The 20,261-nt window shown below is 49.2% G+C and overlaps 1 protein-coding gene across 1 annotated transcript in view; it reads right to left on the reverse strand.

Moving 5' to 3' along the window:
• TULP1 (TUB like protein 1) overlaps window positions 1-20,261 on the reverse strand; it is a 301,815-nt gene that overhangs the window by 185,765 nt on the left and 95,789 nt on the right. The window contains exons 4-5 of the mRNA XM_078640531.1: window positions 4,816-4,929; window positions 804-917 (exon numbers count right to left, since the gene is read on the reverse strand). Of these exons, the coding sequence (XP_078496657.1) occupies window positions 804-917; window positions 4,816-4,929 (228 nt within the window). The remainder of the gene's footprint in view (window positions 1-803; window positions 918-4,815; window positions 4,930-20,261) is intronic.

Raw genomic sequence — 20,261 nt, forward strand, 5'->3', positions numbered from 1 at the left:
AGAAACTGAGGGCGGGGTCTAGCCAGACACCTAAATTGTTGACCTCAGATACTGGGATAGGAGTGATACCTAGCTCTGGGGGCCACCAATTGTCACCCCAGAGATTACTATGCTTACCCACGACCAGGACCTCCGTTTTCTTGGCATTAAGCTGAAGACAGTTAGCTGTCATCCAGCCAGCCACTGCCAAGAGACCATCTCGAAACCTGGGGGCATCAAGGTCGGGATTCCCACTAAGAGCAACCGCCAGCTGCGTGTCGTCATCTTAGGAGACTACAGTCATGCCCCAACGCTTGGCGAACGCAGCCAGCGGCTGCACATAAAGATTAAATAATGTGGGACTCAATGCCGATCTCTGAGGTACTCCCAGTTCTAAAGGGTAAGGTTTGGACTCAAAGGGTGGGGTGGCAACCCTAAATGAGCGATCTGCCAAAAAAGACCAAAACAATTCAAGTACTCTGCCAGAGACACCTGCATCTCCCAGACGTTGCATCAGTATCGCATGAGAGACCGTGTAAAACTGGCACTGAGGTCAAGTAACACCAGTGCCGCAGTTTGACCGGAATCCAACACAGACCGCAGATGTTCTGTCATCGAGAGAAGGACTGAAGGACAAACCATCCGGCCTTTGCTCGAGTCGTGAGCTTCATACGCCTGTGGGCTTTGGTGAAAGACCATCCTATCATAGAGGGTTGCCTATGGTGATCGCTTTGCCTACTCTTGAATGTTCTGAACTCCTGTACCTGACCACAGGAAGAGTAAATTGACACACACAGTGTGGATTGGGCAGCTTGCCCACTTACCTTTCTTTTTGCCTTTTGTATCTTTCTTGTCTCCATTCACCTGGAACATGGACACCGACTCCTTCTGCTTTGCTTTGGTTCCTTTAGATTTTGCATCAGCATCGTTCTTCTCTCCTGCTGGCAGAACAGGATCGCATGTAAGTTGTAGCATATTGGGAGGCAGGAGATAGAGGGAGTCTGGCATACTACAGGAGCGCTATGGGTAGGAAGTCACCAGAGATGGGCCTATGAGGAAGTGAAGGTCGGTAGGGGCAAGTGCACAAGGAATTAGAAAGAAATGGAGCCGAAGGTCCAACGTAAGATACGAAGCACTTATATCCAGTACATAGGAGGATCACAATTTCACCAGCAAAATCTCTTAATCAGCCAGGAACTATCAAGGTCAAGGGGCAATTAACAGAATGATTTCATATGGTGGTTCATCACCAAGTACAGCTTACTCCCAATCCTTGATGCTGAAGACTTCCTCCAATGATATCCTATGGGGAGAGAGGAAAATGACTAGCTGTGAGCTTGGGGAGTTCTAGAGATATGGTGTTGTAAGGGGTTGAGCTCCCTCTGTTTATATATATAAGGAGGTTTGTGTTAGTGCTCGAAGCTGAGAGTAGAGGTCCCAGTTGAGGTTCCAATGTACTACCACATATCGGGATCTTGACATTGACTTGTACCAGACGTGGGAGTTTCAGGTGTGGTGAGCTTGACGGAGGCTGGAAACGCTGGCTGTCTATGGTTTTGGCAGTAGAGAAGGTGGATATTCTTTGGCATTGGAAATCTGCCATACTACCGTTCTATGATACTTGGCAGGCAGACATGCATGTCATGGCTACTTATGAATGAATTATATACAAACTCAATGATCATATGCAAAGATATTCAAAGGTCTGGGGCTCCTTCTTGCCAATGTGACAGAGCTTGCCTGGTGGGATGCACCGAGGAGAAAGCCTTCAATATAATGTCCTACTGACATAAATACACTTAGTGCAGGGATAGGGGCTCTGTTCCTGGGGAGATGACACACATACTCCTGAGATCAAGGAGCACGACGTCCGGGGGTCATCTGGTAGACTAGTGCATGAATACAAGCAGACACATTGCAAAGGGTTCCGACTTCTACCGCATTCTGTCCCCGAACTAGATAGCTTCCAGCATGCAGCGAGCCCCTACTGTAGCGCGGACGGTTAGGTGACTACCATTAGTGGGGGACAAGGTGCATTTATACCTTCCCACCCATCTGACAGAGAGAAAAAAGTTTGTATTCCAGATTTGGCACCAGTTTCCCGGCATAAAAGTGTTGGGAAATACTTTGCAGTGAATGACAGGGGGATCATACCTCAACACTCCACTCCCTCTACCCCCACCTTGTAACCCAATCCTCACTTGCTGTCTGTTCAGAGGCCGTTTATCTTGCCCCTCTCTCCCAGGTGAGGACGCTCTTCTTGATAACACTTATTTTATCATACAAAAAAGTTTGATGTTGATGATGTTTAAGTACATCTTTGTCTCCAATACATGAGTGATGATGTGAAAAACCAATAAAGAATTGAAACATTAATAGTAATTTAAAATACAAATTAACTGTCATGTTGGATTACACTTTATAGGGTTGCCATTTTCAAAACTTTCCTGCCAGAGTCCAGCAGTCACCTGATCCCTGATGGCTCCCCTGTGGTGAGATCTGTTTTGCTCCCAGACAGAGGACCCTGTGGGTGGGAGAGGCACTCCTTCCTTGACAAGATTGCCCGTGGGCTGTACCCAGCCCCTTCCTGAGCTTCAAAGGGTGCCTACTATGTCACTGGCAGATGAAGTTCACACCTAGGCCCACGTCCATTTTGTCTCAGCAGCCAGGAACTGACGAGAACTGGTTTAGGGGATGGACAAAGGCTTGCCCTTCACCCAAAGGCTTCCACTGTGCTAGAAGTGGACCCCCACAGACCTCTTGTCAAACCACTCCTAGACGTGTGAAGAATCAGAATAATGACTGCCCTGCTGCATGACATATCCTTTGCTGGTGCTAGAGTGTACTCATTCTGTTCCCAAACTGCAAAAAGAAGGACATATTACCTTTTTGCCAACTTTCTGCCTGGAGAACTGATGGAGACCAGGGTCACTGTCAAAATTGCAGTCGTCAATGTCAAATCACTGGTTGGAGTCAACTAGCTGGTTTGTCCTGCTGAAGGAGAATCAACTTCCAGAAAAGTTTCTAAATCCAAATGTAAAAGGCTTCACCGGTATCAACGCTGAGTAGCGTCTGATCGACATATGGTCTTTCTGGGCACAGACTTCAGACTTAGCCCACTCAGACCTTTCCTGCCTTCATCGATGACTGAAGTTAGACCCCGCTCTTCAGCAACCAACTGTTGTCAAGCCCCCCTTCAGATCCAGCTTGCAGCTTGCTCTGTCGGCACCTCATCAATGATCACTTTTTCTCCTTAAAAGTTTCTATATCAGAAGGTAATCTTTCTGCATGGATGAATCTGGTCCGTGTATCCGCCCACATTCCATTGTGGTTGGCCTTAACTTTTGACTTAGACACTGTCTAGCATGACCAGATATCTGCGGTTGGCGTATTCTGCATTTGGCACTATTTTGAATTCAAGATTTTAAAATTCATATCTCCAGTTCTGATTATTGGATTTATGTTGTTTTGGTGTCATTTTATTTATTAAGATTTTCCAAATTGGGTTGGGACTTTTTTTGTTTTATGTTTTTACTGAATTTATTACTATTTAAAAGTTGCATTATTACTTTAGACGCCACCTCTAAGTTCAGCCTGATTGCTCTGTGCCTAGCTACAAGAGGGTTGAGCACAAGTTTATTTAGTGACTCTAGGGGCTCACCCTGACAAGGATTGTGATAATATTATTTGATGTGGTTTCTCACCTCCCTCAATACTCTAATTTCCTGCACCCACCACCATGCAGGGGATGATAAAATGGAAATGTGTACACAGAGATGGGAACATATAGGTGAGGCCAAGATAAACATCCCTCCAATGGACAGAGGTCATAAATGCAGGTACAGTGCATATAGAGGGTGTGGGGATTGCAAATGGAAGGCATAGCTCTAATGTTGGGGGTAACGGTGGTCAGACACTTATCCAATGAACGAGGTGACTGGTGCTGTGGACTGTGCACACAGAGCTAATGACCAGCAGTGTGGGGATTCCAGATATATACAGAAAAGAAATTGAGCTTGAATATGGCAGACACAGATCCAATGGTTGAACATTTTCATTGTTGGAATTCAGAAGGACAAATGCATACCAAATAAACAGAGGGTATTTGGAGTGAGGAGTGCATACACTGTTTCTCTAGACTTAGTTAAAAAAGCCAGAGGGTGCTGGGGCTCAGTCTGAGGAGGATACACTTGTACCCAATTGACTGAAGGTAATGGGGTTGTGGTAGGTACATAGAGCTCCAATAGATAATTTTGTGGTTGCCGAGGGTACAGGCAGTTCCAAGAGACAGAGATGGCACTGAGAGTGACAAGGTCACAAAAAGCTTAAGCAGATAAATGGTACTGGGGTTGCAGAGGATACACACAGCTCCAACAGATGATATCTGGGTTGTGGCTGGTATACACAGCTCAAATAGATAGATGATATCAAGGCGGAAGAAGTTACATGCAACTTGAACAAACCGATGTTACCTGCATTGCAGATGGAACACACAGCTCCAACAGGCAGAAAGAATCAGGTTGTGATGGGTACATACATTTCCAACTGGCAGATTGCATCATGTTTCAAAGAGTAGACATAGTTTCAATAGACTAAGCATGTTGGGGTTAGGCTATAGGAGGGTACACACAGACCTAAAAAGAGAAGTGGTGTAAAGGTTGCAGTGGGTACAGAACACCTAAAAGGTAACAGTGTGTGGTTTCAAACAGTACACACGTCTTCAACTGGGATGGTTTTGGGGATGCAGTGGGTCCAAACATCTTTAACAGACATAAGTAATGCATAAAAGACCCAACAGACAGATGGAGTAGCGGTTGGATAGACATGTATCCCCACCTTTCTCCTTAGATTTCTTCTCTTTGGATTGCCCAGTTTCTTGGGGCGCCTTCTTTTTGGGTTTTTTCGGTGGATTCTCTGCCTCTTCAGAGTCATCTTCGGAGTCTTCTTTTGCTGTTGGAAGAACAAGAAGAAGGTGGTCAGAGATGATCAGATGAAGGAGAAAGTTTACATCTTATAAATGTATTGTTGATTAATTGAAAGAATTACACGTAAATCTCAAGATAAAACACATTTGCCCTTGCATATATTCCTCTAAGTTCATTTAGGCAATAGAGAGACCTTGAGAAAAACGCCTAAGAATGTCCCCTAATATCACAAGCCCAAGTTTTAGAAAGTAGATCAAGTTCTTCTCTTATTCTGACAAGTCCTCTCCTTTAGAGAAATGGTTTAAAGTTTTTGTTGATTGAACCATGAATTTTGTCAGACAAGCCCAAATATCTATACACTGCTGTGAGAAAGTGGTTCTATATATACTGGACAATAAGGCAGTACAGTGTGTATAGAGTCCACAAACCGCAAAGGTATAACAGAGGTTAAAGTCAGAACTGACCTTACTCTCCTAAGTGGTAGCTTGGTCGAGCAGTAAGGCAGTACCAGAGGACAGTGTAAAGCATTTGTTGCACACATTCAGTCAGAAAAGGGGGTGGTGATGAACAGAGTGCCTGAATTAAGCAGACCACTCTTACCCAGTCCAAAGATCAGGGCTTGATCCATCACCGTTTTTTAGCTCACTGCACCATCCCAGCTCAGAACTTGGCTATATGCAAATTAGTCTGTTCCTGTCCCAGTGCATGATGGGAACAGGGCAAACCAAACTACCAAGCCAATTCTTGTACTGGGAAGGAAACAAGCTTCCGGGGACCGGTTTCTGCCATTTCAGGCGTCGTCGGCCCGGCTTGCTTGAATCCCGATGGTGCAATGAGCAAGGGACTCACATCTGAGTGTACCCTTCCACGCTTATGGTGGACAAAATGATTCAGAAAAGGGGGTGGTGATGAACAGAGTGCCTGAATTAAGCAGACCACTCTTACCCAGTCCAAAGATCAGGGCTTGATCCATCACCGTTTTTTAGCTCACTGCACCATCCCAGCTCAGAACTTGGCTATATGCAAATTAGTCTGTTCCTGTCCCAGTGCATGATGGGAACAGGGCAAACCAAACTACCAAGCCAATTCTTGTACTGGGAAGGAAACAAGCTTCCGGGGACCGGTTTCTGCCATTTCAGGCGTCGTCGGCCCGGCTTGCTTGAATCCTGATGGTGCAATGAGCAAGGGACTCACATCTGAGTGTACCCTTCCACGCTTATGGTGGACAAAATGATTCAGAAAAGGGGGTGGTGATGAACAGAGTGCCTGAATTAAGCAGACCACTCTTACCCAGTCCAAAGATCAGGGCTTGATCCATCACCGTTTTTTTAGCTCACTGCACCATCCCAGCTCAGAACTTGGCTATATGCAAATTAGTCTGTTCCTGTCCCAGTGCATGATGGGAACAGGGCAAACCAAACTACCAAGCCAATTCTTGTACTGGGAAGGAAACAAGCTTCCGGGGACCGGTTTCTGCCATTTCAGGCGTCGTCGGCCCGGCTTGCTTGAATCCTGATGCTGCAATGAGCAAGGGACTCACATCTGAGTGTACCCTTCCACGCTTATGGTGGACAAAATGATTCAGAAAAGGGGGTGGTGATGAACAGAGTGCCTGAATTAAGCAGACCACTCTTACCCAGTCCAAAGATCAGGGCTTGATCCATCACCGTTTTTTAGCTCACTGCACCATCCCAGCTCAGAACTTGGCTATATGCAAATTAGTCTGTTCCTGTCCCAGTGCATGATGGGAACAGGGCAAACCAAACTACCAAGCCAATTCTTGTACTGGGAAGGAAACAAGCTTCCGGGGACCGGTTTCTGCCATTTCAGGCGTCGTCGGCCCGGCTTGCTTGAATCCTGATGGTGCAATGAGCAAGGGACTCACATCTGAGTGTACCCTTCCACGCTTATGGTGGACAAAATGATTCAGAAAAGGGGGTGGTGATGAACAGAGTGCCTCAATTAAGCAGACCACTCTTACCCAGTCCAAAGATCAGGGCTTGATCCATCACCGTTTTTTAGCTCACTGCACCATCCCAGCTCAGAACTTGGCTATATGCAAATTAGTCTGTTCCTGTCCCAGTGCATGATGGGAACAGGGCAAACCAAACTACCAAGCCAATTCTTGTACTGGGAAGGAAACAAGCTTCCGGGGACCGGTTTCTGCCATTTCAGGCGTCGTCGGCCCGGCTTGCTTGAATCCTGATGGTGCAATGAGCAAGGGACTCACATCTGAGTGTACCCTTCCACGCTTATGGTGGACAAAATGATTCAGAAAAGGGGGTGGTGATGAACAGAGTGCCTGAATTAAGCAGACCACTCTTACCCAGTCCAAAGATCAGGGCTTGATCCATCACCGTTTTTTAGCTCACTGCACCATCCCAGCTCAGAACTTGGCTATATGCAAATGAGTCTGTTCCTGTCCCAGTGCATGATGGGAACAGGGCAAACCAAACTACCAAGCCAATTCTTGTACTGGGAAGAAAACAAGCTTCCGGGGACCGGTTTCTGCCATTTCAGGCGTCGTCGGCCCGGCTTGCTTGAATCCTGATGGTGCAATGAGCAAGGGACTCACATCTGAGTGTACCCTTCCACGCTTATGGTGGACAAAATGATTCAGAAAAGGGGGTGGTGATGAACAGAGTGTCTGAATTAAGCAGACCACTCTTACCCAGTCCAAAGATCAGGGCTTGATCCATCACCGTTTTTTTAGCTCACTGCACCATCCCAGCTCAGAACTTGGCTATATGCAAATTAGTCTGTTCCTGTCCCAGTGCATGATGGGAACAGGGCAAACCAAACTACCAAGCCAATTCTTGTACTGGGAAGGAAACAAGCTTCCGGGGACCGGTTTCTGCCATTTCAGGCGTCGTCGGCCCGGCTTGCTTGAATCCTGATGGTGCAATGAGCAAGGGACTCACATCTGAGTGTACCCTTCCACGCTTATGGTGGACAAAATGATTCAGAAAAGGGGGTGGTGATGAACAGAGTGCCTGAATTAAGCAGACCACTCTTACCCAGTCCAAAGATCAGGGCTTGATCCATCACCGTTTTTTAGCTCACTGCACCATCCCAGCTCAGAACTTGGCTATATGCAAATTAGTCTGTTCCTGTCCCAGTGCATGATGGGAACAGGGCAAACCAAACTACCAAGCCAATTCTTGTACTGGGAAGGAAACAAGCTTCCGGGGACCGGTTTCTGCCATTTCAGGCGTCGTCGGCCCGGCTTGCTTGAATCCTGATGGTGCAATGAGCAAGGGACTCACATCTGAGTGTACCCTTCCACGCTTATGGTGGACAAAATGATTCAGAAAAGGGGGTGGTGATGAACAGAGTGCCTGAATTAAGCAGACCACTCTTACCCAGTCCAAAGATCAGGGCTTGATCCATCACTGTTTTTTAGCTCACTGCACCATCCCAGCTCAGAACTTGGCTATATGCAAATTAGTCTGTTCCTGTCCCAGTGCATGATGGGAACAGGGCAAACCAAACTACCAAGCCAATTCTTGTACTGGGAAGGAAACAAGCTTCCGGGGACCGGTTTCTGCCATTTCAGGCGTCGTCGGCCCGGCTTGCTTGAATCCTGATGGTGCAATGAGCAAGGGACTCACATCTGAGTGTACCCTTCCACGCTTATGGTGGACAAAATGATTCAGAAAAGGGGGTGGTGATGAACAGAGTGCCTGAATTAAGCAGACCACTCTTACCCAGTCCAAAGATCAGGGCTTGATCCATCACCGTTTTTTAGCTCACTGCACCATCCCAGCTCAGAACTTGGCTATATGCAAATTAGTCTGATCCTGTCCCAGTGCATGATGGGAACAGGGCAAACCAAACTACCAAGCCAATTCTTGTACTGGGAAGGAAACAAGCTTCCGGGGACCGGTTTCTGCCATTTCAGGGACTCACATCTGAGTGTACCCTTCCACGCTTATGGTGGACAAAATGATTCAGAAAAGGGGGTGGTGACGACGCCTGAAATGGCAGAAACCGGTCCCCGGAAGCTTGTCTCCTTTCTGGTGAAGAATTGGCTTGGTAGTTTGGTCTGCCCTGTTCCCATGATGCACTGGGCCAGGGACAGACTAATTTGCATATAGCCAGGATCTGAGCTGGGATGGGGCAGGGAGCTAAATAACGGTGATTGATCAAGCCCTGATCTTTGGACTGGGTAAGAGTGGTCTGCTTAATTCAGACACTCTGTTCATCACCACCCCCTTTTCTGAATCATTTTGTCCACCATAAGCGTGGAAGGGTATACTCAGACATGAGTCCCTTGCTCACTGCTCCATCAGGATTCAAGCAAGCCGGGCCGACGACGCCTGAAATGGCAGAAACCGGTCCCCGGAAGCTTGTCTCCTTTCTGGTGAAGAATTGGCTTGGTAGTTTGGTCTGCCCTGTTCCCATGATGCACTGGGCCAGGGACAGACTAATTTGCATATAGCCAGGTTCTGAGCTGGGATGGGGCAGTGAGCTAAATAACGGTGATGGATCAAGCCCTGATCTTTGGACTGGGTAAGAGTGGTCTCCTTAATTCAGACACTCTGTTCATCACCACCCCCTTTTCTGAATCATTTTGTCCACCATAAGCGTGAAAGGGTATACTCAGACATGAGTCCCTTGCTCACTGCTCCATCAGGATTCAAGCAAGCCGGGCCGACGACGCCTGAAATGGCAGAAACCGGTCCCCGGAAGCTTGTCTCCTTTCTGGTGAAGAATTGGCTTGGTAGTTTGGTCTGCCCTGTTCCCATGATGCACTGGGCCAGGGACAGACTAATTTGCATATAGCCAGGTTCTGAGCTGGGATGGGGCAGTGAGCTAAATAACGGTGATGGATCAAGCCCTGATCTTTGGACTGGGTAAGAGTGGTCTGCTTAATTCAGACACTCTGTTCATCACCACCCCCTTTTCTGAATCATTTTGTCCACCATAAGCGTGGAAGGGTATACTCAGACATGAGTCCCTTGCTCACTGCTCCATCAGGATTCAAGCAAGCCGGGCCGACGACGCCTGAAATGGCAGAAACCGGTCCCCGGAAGCTTGTCTCCTTTCTGGTGAAGAATTGGCTTGGTAGTTTGGTCTGCCCTGTTCCCATGATGCACTGGGCCAGGGACAGACTAATTTGCATATAGCCAGGTTCTGAGCTGGGATGGGGCAGTGAGCTAAATAACGGTGATGGATCAAGCCCTGATCTTTGGACTGGGTAAGAGTGGTCTGCTTAATTCAGACACTCTGTTCATCACCACCCCCTTTTCTGAATCATTTTGTCCACCATAAGCGTGGAAGGGTATACTCAGACATGAGTCCCTTGCTCACTGCTCCATCAGGATTCAAGCAAGCCGGGCCGACGACGCCTGAAATGGCAGAAACCGGTCCCCCGAAGCTTGTCTCCTTTCTGGTGAAGAATTGGCTTGGTAGTTTGGTCTGCCCTGTTCCCATGATGCACTGGGCCAGGGACAGACTAATTTGCATATACCAGGTTCTGAGCTGGGATGGGGCAGTGAGCTAAATAACGGTGATGGATCAAGCCCTGATCTTTGGACTGGGTAAGAGTGGTCTGCTTAATTCAGACACTCTGTTCATCACCACCCCCTTTTCTGAATCATTTTGTCCACCATAAGCGTGGAAGGGTATACTCAGACATGAGTCCCTTGCTCACTGCTCCATCAGGATTCAAGCAAGCCGGGCCGACGACGCCTGAAATGGCAGAAACCGGTCCCCGGAAGCTTGTCTCCTTTCTGGTGAAGAATTGGCTTGGTAGTTTGGTCTGCCCTGTTCCCATGATGCACTGGGCCAGGGACAGACTAATTTGCATAGAGCCAGGTTCTGAGCTGGGATGGGGCAGTGAGCTAAATAACGGTGATGGATCAAGCCCTGATCTTTGGACTGGTTAAGAGTGGTCTGCTTAATTCAGACACTCTGATCATCACCACCCCCTTTTCTGAATAATTTTGTCCACCATAAGCGTGGAAGGGTATACTCAGACATGAGTCCCTTGCACACTGCTCCATCAGGATTCAAGCAAGCCGGGCCGACGACGCCTGAAATGGCAGAAACCGGTCCCCGGAAGCTTGTCTCCTTTCTGGTGAAGAATTGGCTTGGTAGTTTGGTCTGCCCTGTTCCCATGATGCACTGGGCCAGGGACAGACTAATTTGCATATAGCCAGGTTCTGAGCTGGGATGGGGCAGTGAGCTAAATAACGGTGATGGATCAAGCCCTGATCTTTGGACTGGGTAAGAGTGGTCTGCTTAATTCAGACACTCTGTTCATCACCACCCCCTTTTCTGAATCATTTTGTCCACCATAAGCGTGAAAGGGTATACTCAGACATGAGTCCCTTGCTCACTGCTCCATCAGGATTCAAGCAAGCCGGGCCGACGACGCCTGAAATGGCAGAAACTGGTCCCCGGAAGCTTGTCTCCTTTCTGGTGAAGAATTGGCTTGGTAGTTTGGTCTGCCCTGTTCCCATGATGCACTGGGCCAGGGACAGACTAATTTGCATATACCAGGTTCTGAGCTGGGATGGGGCAGTGAGCTAAATAACGGTGATGGATCAAGCCCTGATCTTTGGACTGGGTAAGAGTGGTCTGCTTAATTCAGATACTCTGTTCATCACCACCCCCTTTTCTGAATCATTTCGTCCACCATAAGCGTGGAATGGTATACTCAGACATGAGTCCCTTGCTCACTGCTCCATCAGGATTCAAGCAAGCCGGGCCGACGACGCCTGAAATGGCAGAAACCGGTCCCCGGAAGCTTGTCTCCTTTCTGGTGAAGAATTGGCTTGGTAGTTTGGTCTGCCCTGTTCCCATGATGCACTGGGCCAGGGACAGACTAATTTGCATATGGCCAGGTTCTGAGCTGGGATGGGGCAGTGAGCTAAATAACGGTGATGGATCAAGCCCTGATCTTTGGACTGGGTAAGAGTGGTCTGCTTAATTCAGACACTCTGTTCATCACCACCCCCTTTTCTGAATCATTTTGTCCACCATAAGCGTGAAAGGGTATACTCAGACATGAGTCCCTTGCTCACTGCTCCATCAGGATTCAAGCAAGCCGGGCCGACGACGCCTGAAATGGCAGAAACCGGTCCCCGGAAGCTTGTCTCCTTTCTGGTGAAGAATTGGCTTGGTAGTTTGGTCTGCCCTGTTCCCATGATGCACTGGGCCAGGGACAGACTAATTTGCATATAGCCAGGTTCTGAGCTGGGATGGGGCAGTGAGCTAAATAACGGTGATGGATCAAGCCCTGATCTTTGGACTGGGTAAGAGTGGTCTGCTTAATTCAGACACTCTGTTCATCACCACCCCCTTTTCTGAATCATTTTGTCCACCATAAGCGTGGAAGGGTATACTCAGACATGAGTCCCTAGCTCACTGCTCCATCAGGATTCAAGCAAGCCGGGCCGACGACGCCTGAAATGGCAGAAACCGGTCCCCGGAAGCTTGTCTCCTTTCTGGTGAAGAATTGGCTTGGTAGTTTGGTCTGCCCTGTTCCCATGATGCACTGGGCCAGGGACAGACTAATTTGCATATAGCCAGGTTCTGAGCTGGGATGGGGCAGTGAGCTAAATAACGGTGATGGATCAAGCCCTGATCTTTGGACTGGGTAAGAGTGGTCTGCTTAATTCAGACACTCTGTTCATCACCACCCCCTTTTCTGAATCATTTTGTCCACCATAAGCGTGAAAGGGTATACTCAGACATGAGTCCCTTGCTCACTGCTCCATCAGGATTCAAGCAAGCCGGGCCGACGACGCCTGAAATGGCAGAAACCGGTCCCCGGAAGCTTGTCTCCTTTCTGGTGAAGAATTGGCTTGGTAGTTTGGTCTGCCCTGTTCCCATGATGCACTGGGCCAGGGACAGACTAATTTGCATATACCAGGTTCTGAGCTGGGATGGGGCAGTGAGCTAAATAACGGTGATGGATCAAGCCCTGATCTTTGGACTGGGTAAGAGTGGTCTGCTTAATTCAGATACTCTGTTCATCACCACCCCCTTTTCTGAATCATTTTGTCCACCATAAGCGTGGAAGGGTATACTCAGACATGAGTCCCTTGCTCACTGCTCCATCAGGATTCAAGCAAGCCGGGCCGACGACGCCTGAAATGGCAGAAACCGGTCCCCGGAAGCTTGTCTCCTTTCTGGTGAAGAATTGGCTTGGTAGTTTGGTCTGCCCTGTTCCCCTGATGCACTGGGCCAGGGACGGACTAATTTGCATATAGCCAGGTTCTGAGCTGGGATGGGGCAGTGAGCTAAATAACGGTGATGGATCAAGCCCTGATCTTTGGACTGGGTAAGAGTGGTCTGCCTAATTCAGACACTCTGTTCATCACCACCCCCTTTTCTGAATCATTTTGTCCACCATAAGCGTGGAAGGGTATACTCAGACATGAGTCCCTTGCTCACTGCTCCATCAGGATTCAAGCAAGCCGGGCCGACGACGCCTGAAATGGCAGAAACCGGTCCCCGGAAGCTTGTCTCCTTTCTGGTGAAGAATTGGCTTGGTAGTTTGGTCTGCCCTGTTCCCATGATGCACTGGGCCAGGGACAGACTAATTTGCATATAGCCAGGTTCTGAGCTGGGATGGGGCAGTGAGCTAAATAACGGTGATGGATCAAGCCCTGATCTTTGGACTGGGTAAGAGTGGTCTGCTTAATTCAGACACTCTGTTCATCACCACCCCCTTTTCTGAATCATTTTGTCCACCATAAGCGTGGAAGGGTATACTCAGACATGAGTCCCTTGCTCACTGCTCTATCAGGATTCAAGCAAGCCGGGCCGACGACGCCTGAAATGGCAGAAACCGGTCCCCGGAAGCTTGTCTCCTTTCTGGTGAAGAATTGGCTTGGTAGTTTGGTCTGCCCTGTTCCCATGATGCACTGGGCCAGGGACAGACTAATTTGCATATAGCCAGGTTCTGAGCTGGGATGGGGCAGTGAGCTAAATAATGGTGATGGATCAAGCCCTGATCTTTGGACTGGGTAAGAGTGGTCTGCTTAATTCAGATACTCTGTTCATCACCACCCATTTTCTGAATCATTTTGTCCACCATAAGCGTGGAAGGGTATACTCAGACATGAGTCCCTTGCTCACTGCTCCATCAGGATTCAAGCAAGCCGGGCCGACGACGCCTGAAATGGCAGAAACCGGTCCCCGGAAGCTTGTCTCCTTTCTGGTGAAGAATTGGCTTGGTAGTTTGGTCTGCCCTGTTCCCATGATGCACTGGGCCAGGGACAGACTAATTTGCATATAGCCAGGTTCTGAGCTGGGATGGGGCAGTGAGCTAAATAACGGTGATGGATCAAGCCCTGATCTTTGGACTGGGTAAGAGTGGTCTGCTTAATTCAGACACTCTGTTCATCACCACCCCCTTTTCTGAATTATTTTGTCCACCATAAGCGTGGAAGGGTATACTCAGACATGAGTCCCTTGCTCACTGCTCCATCAGGATTCAAGCAAGCCGGGCCGACGACGCCTGAAATGGCAGAAACCGGTCCCCGGAAGCTTGTCTCCTTTCTGGTGAAGAATTGGCTTGGTAGTTTGGTCTGCCCTGTTCCCATGATGCACTGGGCCAGGGACAGACTAATTTGCATATAGCCAGGTTCTGAGCTGGGATGGGGCAGTGAGCTAAATAACGGGGATGGATCAAGCCCTGATCTTTGGACTGGGTAAGAGTGGTCTGCTTAATTCAGACACTCTGTTCATCACCACCCCCTTTTCTGAATCCTTTTGTCCACCATAAGCGTGGAAGGGTATACTCAGACATGAGTCCCTTGCTCACTGCTCCATCAGGATTCAAGCAAGCCGGGCCGACGACGCCTGAAATGGCAGAAACCGATCCCCGGAAGCTTGTGTCCTTTCTGGTGAAGAATTGGCTTGGTAGTTTGGTCTGCCCTGTTCCCATGATGCACTGGGCCTGGGACAGACTAATTTGCATATAGCCAGGTTCTGAGCTGGGATGGGGCAGTGAGCTAAATAACGGTGATGGATCAAGCCCTGATCTTTGGACTGGGTAAGAGTGGTCTGCTTAATTCAGACACTCTGTTCATCACCACCCCCTTTTCTGAATCATTTTGTCCACCATAAGCGTGGAAGGGTATACTCAGACATGAGTCCCTTGCTCACTGCTCCATCAGGATTCAAGCAAGCCGGGCCGACGACGCCTGAAATGGCAGAAACCGGTCCCCGGAAGCTTGTCTCCTTTCTGGTGAAGAATTGGCTTGGTAGTTTGGTCTGCCCTGTTCCCATGATGCACTGGGCCAGGGACAGACTAATTTGCATATACCAGGTTCTGAGCTGGGATGGGGCAGTGAGCTAAATAACGGTGATGGATCAAGCCCTGATCTTTGGACTGGGTAAGAGTGGTCTGCTTAATTCAGATACTCTGTTCATCACCACCCCCTTTTCTGAATCATTTTGTCCACCAAAAGCGTGGAAGGGTATACTCAGACATGAGTCCCTTGCTCACTGCTCCATCAGGATTCAAGCAAGCCGGGCCGACGACGCCTGAAATGGCAGAAACCGGTCCCCGGAAGCTTGTCTCCTTTCTGGTGAAGAATTGGCTTGGTAGTTTGGTCTGCCCTGTTCCCATGATGCACTGGGCCAGGGACAGACTAATTTGCATATAGCCAGGTTCTGAGCTGGGATGGGGCAGTGAGCTAAATAACGGTGATGGATCAAGCCCTGATCTTTGGACTGGGTAAGAGTGGTCTGCTTAATTCAGACACTCTGTTCATCACCACCCCCTTTTCTGAATCATTTTGTCCACCATAAGCGTGGAAGGGTATACTCAGACATGAGTCCCTTGCTCACTGCTCCATCAGGATTCAAGCAAGCCGGGCCGACGACGCCTGAAATGGCAGAAACCGGTCCCCGGAAGCTTGTCTCCTTTCTGGTGAAGAATTGGCTTGGTAGTTTGGTCTGCCCTGTTCCCATGATGCACTGGGCCAGGGACAGACTAATTTGCATATAGCCAGGTTCTGAGCTGGGATGGGGCAGTGAGCTAAATAACGGTGATGGATCAAGCCCTGATCTTTGGACTGGGTAAGAGTGGTCTGCTTAATTCAGACACTCTGTTCATCACCACCCCCTTTTCTGAATAATTTTGTCCACCATAAGCGTGGAAGGGTATACTCAGACATGAGTCCCTTGCTCACTGCTCCATCAGGATTCAAGCAAGCCGGGCCGACGACGCCTGAAATGGCAGAAACCGGTCCCCGGAAGCTTGTCTCCTTTCTGGTGAAGAATTGGCTTGGTAGTTTGGTCTGCCCTGTTCCCATGATGCACTGGGCCAGGGACAGACTAATTTGCATATAGCCAGGTTCTGAGCTGGGATGGGGCAGTGAGCTAAATAACGGTGATGGATCAAGCCCTGATCTTTGGACTGGGTAAGAGTGGTCTGCTTAATTCAGACACTCTGTTCATCACCACCCCCTTTTCTGAATCATTTTGTCCACCATAAGCGTGGAAGGGTATACTCAGACATGAGTCCCTTGCTCACTGCTCCATCAGGATTCAAGCAAGCCGGGCCGACGACGCCTGAAATGGCAGAAACCGGTCCCCGGAAGCTTGTCTCCTTTCTGGTGAAGAATTGGCTTGGTAGTTTGGTCTGCCCTGTTCCCATGATGCACTGGGCCAGGGACAGACTAATTTGCATATACCAGGTTCTGAGCTGGGATGGGGCAGTGAGCTAAATAACGGTGATGGATCAAGCCCTGATCTTTGGACTGGGTAAGAGTGGTCTGCTTAATTCAGATACTCTGTTCATCACCACCCCCTTTTCTGAATCATTTTGTCCACCATAAGCGTGGAAGGGTATACTCAGACATGAGTCCCTTGCTCACTGCTCCATCAGGATTCAAGCAAGCCGGGCCGACGATGCCTGAAATGGCAGAAACCGGTTCCCGGAAGCTTGTCTCCTTTCTGGTGAAGAATTGGCTTGGTAGTTTGGTCTGCCCTGTTCCCATGATGCACTGGGCCAGGGTCGGACTAATTTGCATATAGCCAGGTTCTGAGCTGGGATGGGGCAGTGAGCTAAATAACGGTGATTGATCAAGCCCTGATCTTTGGACTGGGTAAGAGTGGTCTGCTTAATTCAGACACTCTGTTCATCACCACCCCCTTTTCTGAATCATTTTGTCCACCATAAGCGTGGAAGGGTATACTCAGACATGAGTCCCTTGCTCACTGCTCCATCAGGATTCAAGCAAGCCGGGCCGACGACGCCTGAAATGGCAGAAACCGGTCCCCGGAAGCTTGTCTCCTTTCTGGTGAAGAATTGGCTTGGTAGTTTGGTCTGCCCTGTTCCCATGATGCACTGGGCCAGGGACAGACTAATTTGCATATAGCCAGGTTCTGAGCTGGGATGGGGCAGTGAGCTAAATAACGGTGATGGATCAAGCCCTGATCTTTGGACTGGGTAAGAGTGGTCTGCTTAATTCAGACACTCTGTTCATCACCACCCCCTTTTCTGAATCATTTTGTCCACCATAAGCGTGGAAGGGTATACTCAGACATGAGTCCCTTGCTCACTGCTCCATCAGGATTCAAGCAAGCCGGGCCGACGACGCCTGAAATGGCAGAAACCGGTCCCCGGAAGCTTGTCTCCTTTCTGGTGAAGAATTGGCTTGGTAGTTTGGTCTGCCCTGTTCCCATGATGCACTGGGCCAGGGACAGACTAATTTGCATATACCAGGTTCTGAGCTGGGATGGGGCAGTGAGCTAAATAACGGTGATGGATCAAGCCCTGATCTTTGGACTGGGTAAGAGTGGTCTGCTTAATTCAGATACTCTGTTCATCACCACCCCCTTTTCTGAATCATTTTGTCCACCATAAGCGTGGAAGGGTATACTCAGACATGAGTCCCTTGCTCACTGCTCCATCAGGATTCAAGCAAGCCGGGCCGACGACGCCTGAAATGGCAGAAACCGGTCCCCGGAAGCTTGTCTCCTTTCTGGTGAAGAATTGGCTTGGTAGTTTGGTCTGCCCTGTTCCCATGATGCACTGGGCCAGGGACGGACTAATTTGCATATAGCCAGGTTCTGAGCTGGGATGGGGCAGTGAGATAAATAACGGTGATGGATCAAGCCCTGATCTTTGGACTGGGTAAGAGTGGTCTGCTTAATTCAGACACTCTGTTCATCACCACCCCCTTTTCTGAATCATTTTGTCCACCATAAGCGTGGAAGGGTATACTCAGACATGAGTCCCTTGCTCACTGCTTCATCAGGATTCAAGCAAGCCGGGCCGACGACGCCTGAAATGGCAGAAACCGGTCCCCGGAAGCTTGTCTCCTTTCTGGTGAAGAATTGGCTTGGTAGTTTGGTCTGCCCTGTTCCCATGATGCACTGGGCCAGGGACAGACTAATTTGCATATAGCCAGGTTCTGAGCTGGGATGGGGCAGTGAGCTAAATAACGGTGATGGATCAAGCCCTGATCTTTGGACTGGGTAAGAGTGGTCTGCTTAATTCAGACACTCTGTTCATCACCACCCCCTTTTCTGAATCATTTTGTCCACCATAAGCGTGGAAGGGTATACTCAGACATGAGTCCCTTGCTCACTGCTCCATCAGGATTCAAGCAAGCCGGGCCGACGACGCCTGAAATGCCAGAAACCGGTCCCCGGAAGCTTGTCTCCTTTCTGGTGAAGAATTGGCTTGGTAGTTTGGTCTGCCCTGTTCCCATGATGCACTGGGCCAGGGACAGACTAATTTGCATATAGCCAGGTTCTGAGCTGGGATGGGGCAGTGAGCTAAATAATGGTGATGGATCAAGCCCTGATCTTTGGACTGGGTAAGAGTGGTCTGCTTAATTCAGACACTCTGTTCATCACCACCCATTTTCTGAATCATTTTGTCCACCATAAGCGTGGAAGGGTATACTCAGACATGAGTCCCTTGCTCACTGCTCCATCAGGATTCAAGCAAGCCGGGCCGACGACGCCTGAAATGGCAGAAACCGGTCCCCGGAAGCTTGTCTCCTTTCTGGTGAAGAATTGGCTTGGTAGTTTGGTCTGCCCTGTTCCCATGATGCACTGGGCCAGGGACAGACTAATTTGCATATAGCCAGGTTCTGAGCTGGGATGGGGCAGTGAGCTAAATAACGGTGATGGATCAAGCCCTGATCTTTGGACTGGGTAAGAGTGGTCTGCTTAATTCAGACACTCTGTTCATCACCACCCCCTTTTCTGAATCATTTTGTCCACCATAAGCGTGGAAGGGTATACTCAGACATGAGTCCCTTGCTCACTGCTCCATCAGGATTCAAGCAAGCCGGGCCGACGACGCCTGAAATGGCAGAAACCGGTCCCCGGAAGCTTGTCTCCTTTCTGGTGAAGAATTGGCTTGGTAGTTTGGTCTGCCCTGTTCCCATGATGCACTGGGCCAGGGACAGACTAATTTGCATATAGCCAGGTTCTGAGCTGGGATGGGGCAGTGAGCTAAATAACGGTGATGGATCAAGCCCTGATCTTTGGACTGGGTAAGAGTGGTCTGCTTAATTCAGACACTCTGTTCATCACCACCCCCTTTTCTGAATCCTTTTGTCCACCATAAGCGTGGAAGGGTATACTCAGACATGAGTCCCTTGCTCACTGCTCCATCAGGATTCAAGCAAGCCGGGCCGACGACGCCTGAAATGGCAGAAACCGATCCCCAGAAGCTTGTGTCCTTTCTGGTGAAGAATTGGCTTGGTAGTTTGGTCTGCCCTGTTCCCATGATGCACTGGGCCAGGGACAGACTAATTTGCATATAGCCAGGTTCTGAGCTGGGATGGGGCAGTGAGCTAAATAACGGTGATGGATCAAGCCCTGATCTTTGGACTGGGTAAGAGTGGTCTGCTTAATTCAGACACTCTGTTCATCACCACCCCCTTTTCTGAATCATTTTGTCCACCATAAGCGTGGAAGGGTATACTCAGACATGAGTCCCTTGCTCACTGCTCCATCAGGATTCAAGCAAGCCGGGCCGACGACGCCTGAAATGGCAGAAACCGGTCCCCGGAAGCTTGTCTCCTTTCTGGTGAAGAATTGGCTTGGTAGTTTGGTCTGCCCTGTTCCCATGATGCACTGGGCCAGGGACAGACTAATTTGCATAGAGCCAGGTTCTGAGCTGGGATGGGGCAGTGAGCTAAATAACGGTGATGGATCAAGCCCTGATCTTTGGACTGGGTAAGAGTGGTCTGCTTAATTCAGATACTCTGTTCATCACCACCCCCTTTTCTGAATCATTTTGTCCACCAAAAGCGTGGAAGGGTATACTCAGACATGAGTCCCTTGCTCACTGCTCCATCAGGATTCAAGCAAGCCGGGCCGACGACGCCTGAAATGGCAGAAACCGGTCCCCGGAAGCTTGTCTCC

The sequence above is a fragment of the Lissotriton helveticus genome, chromosome 5_1, assembly GCF_964261635.1.
Source record: "Lissotriton helveticus chromosome 5_1, aLisHel1.1, whole genome shotgun sequence".
Lineage (NCBI taxonomy): Eukaryota > Metazoa > Chordata > Amphibia > Caudata > Salamandridae > Lissotriton > Lissotriton helveticus.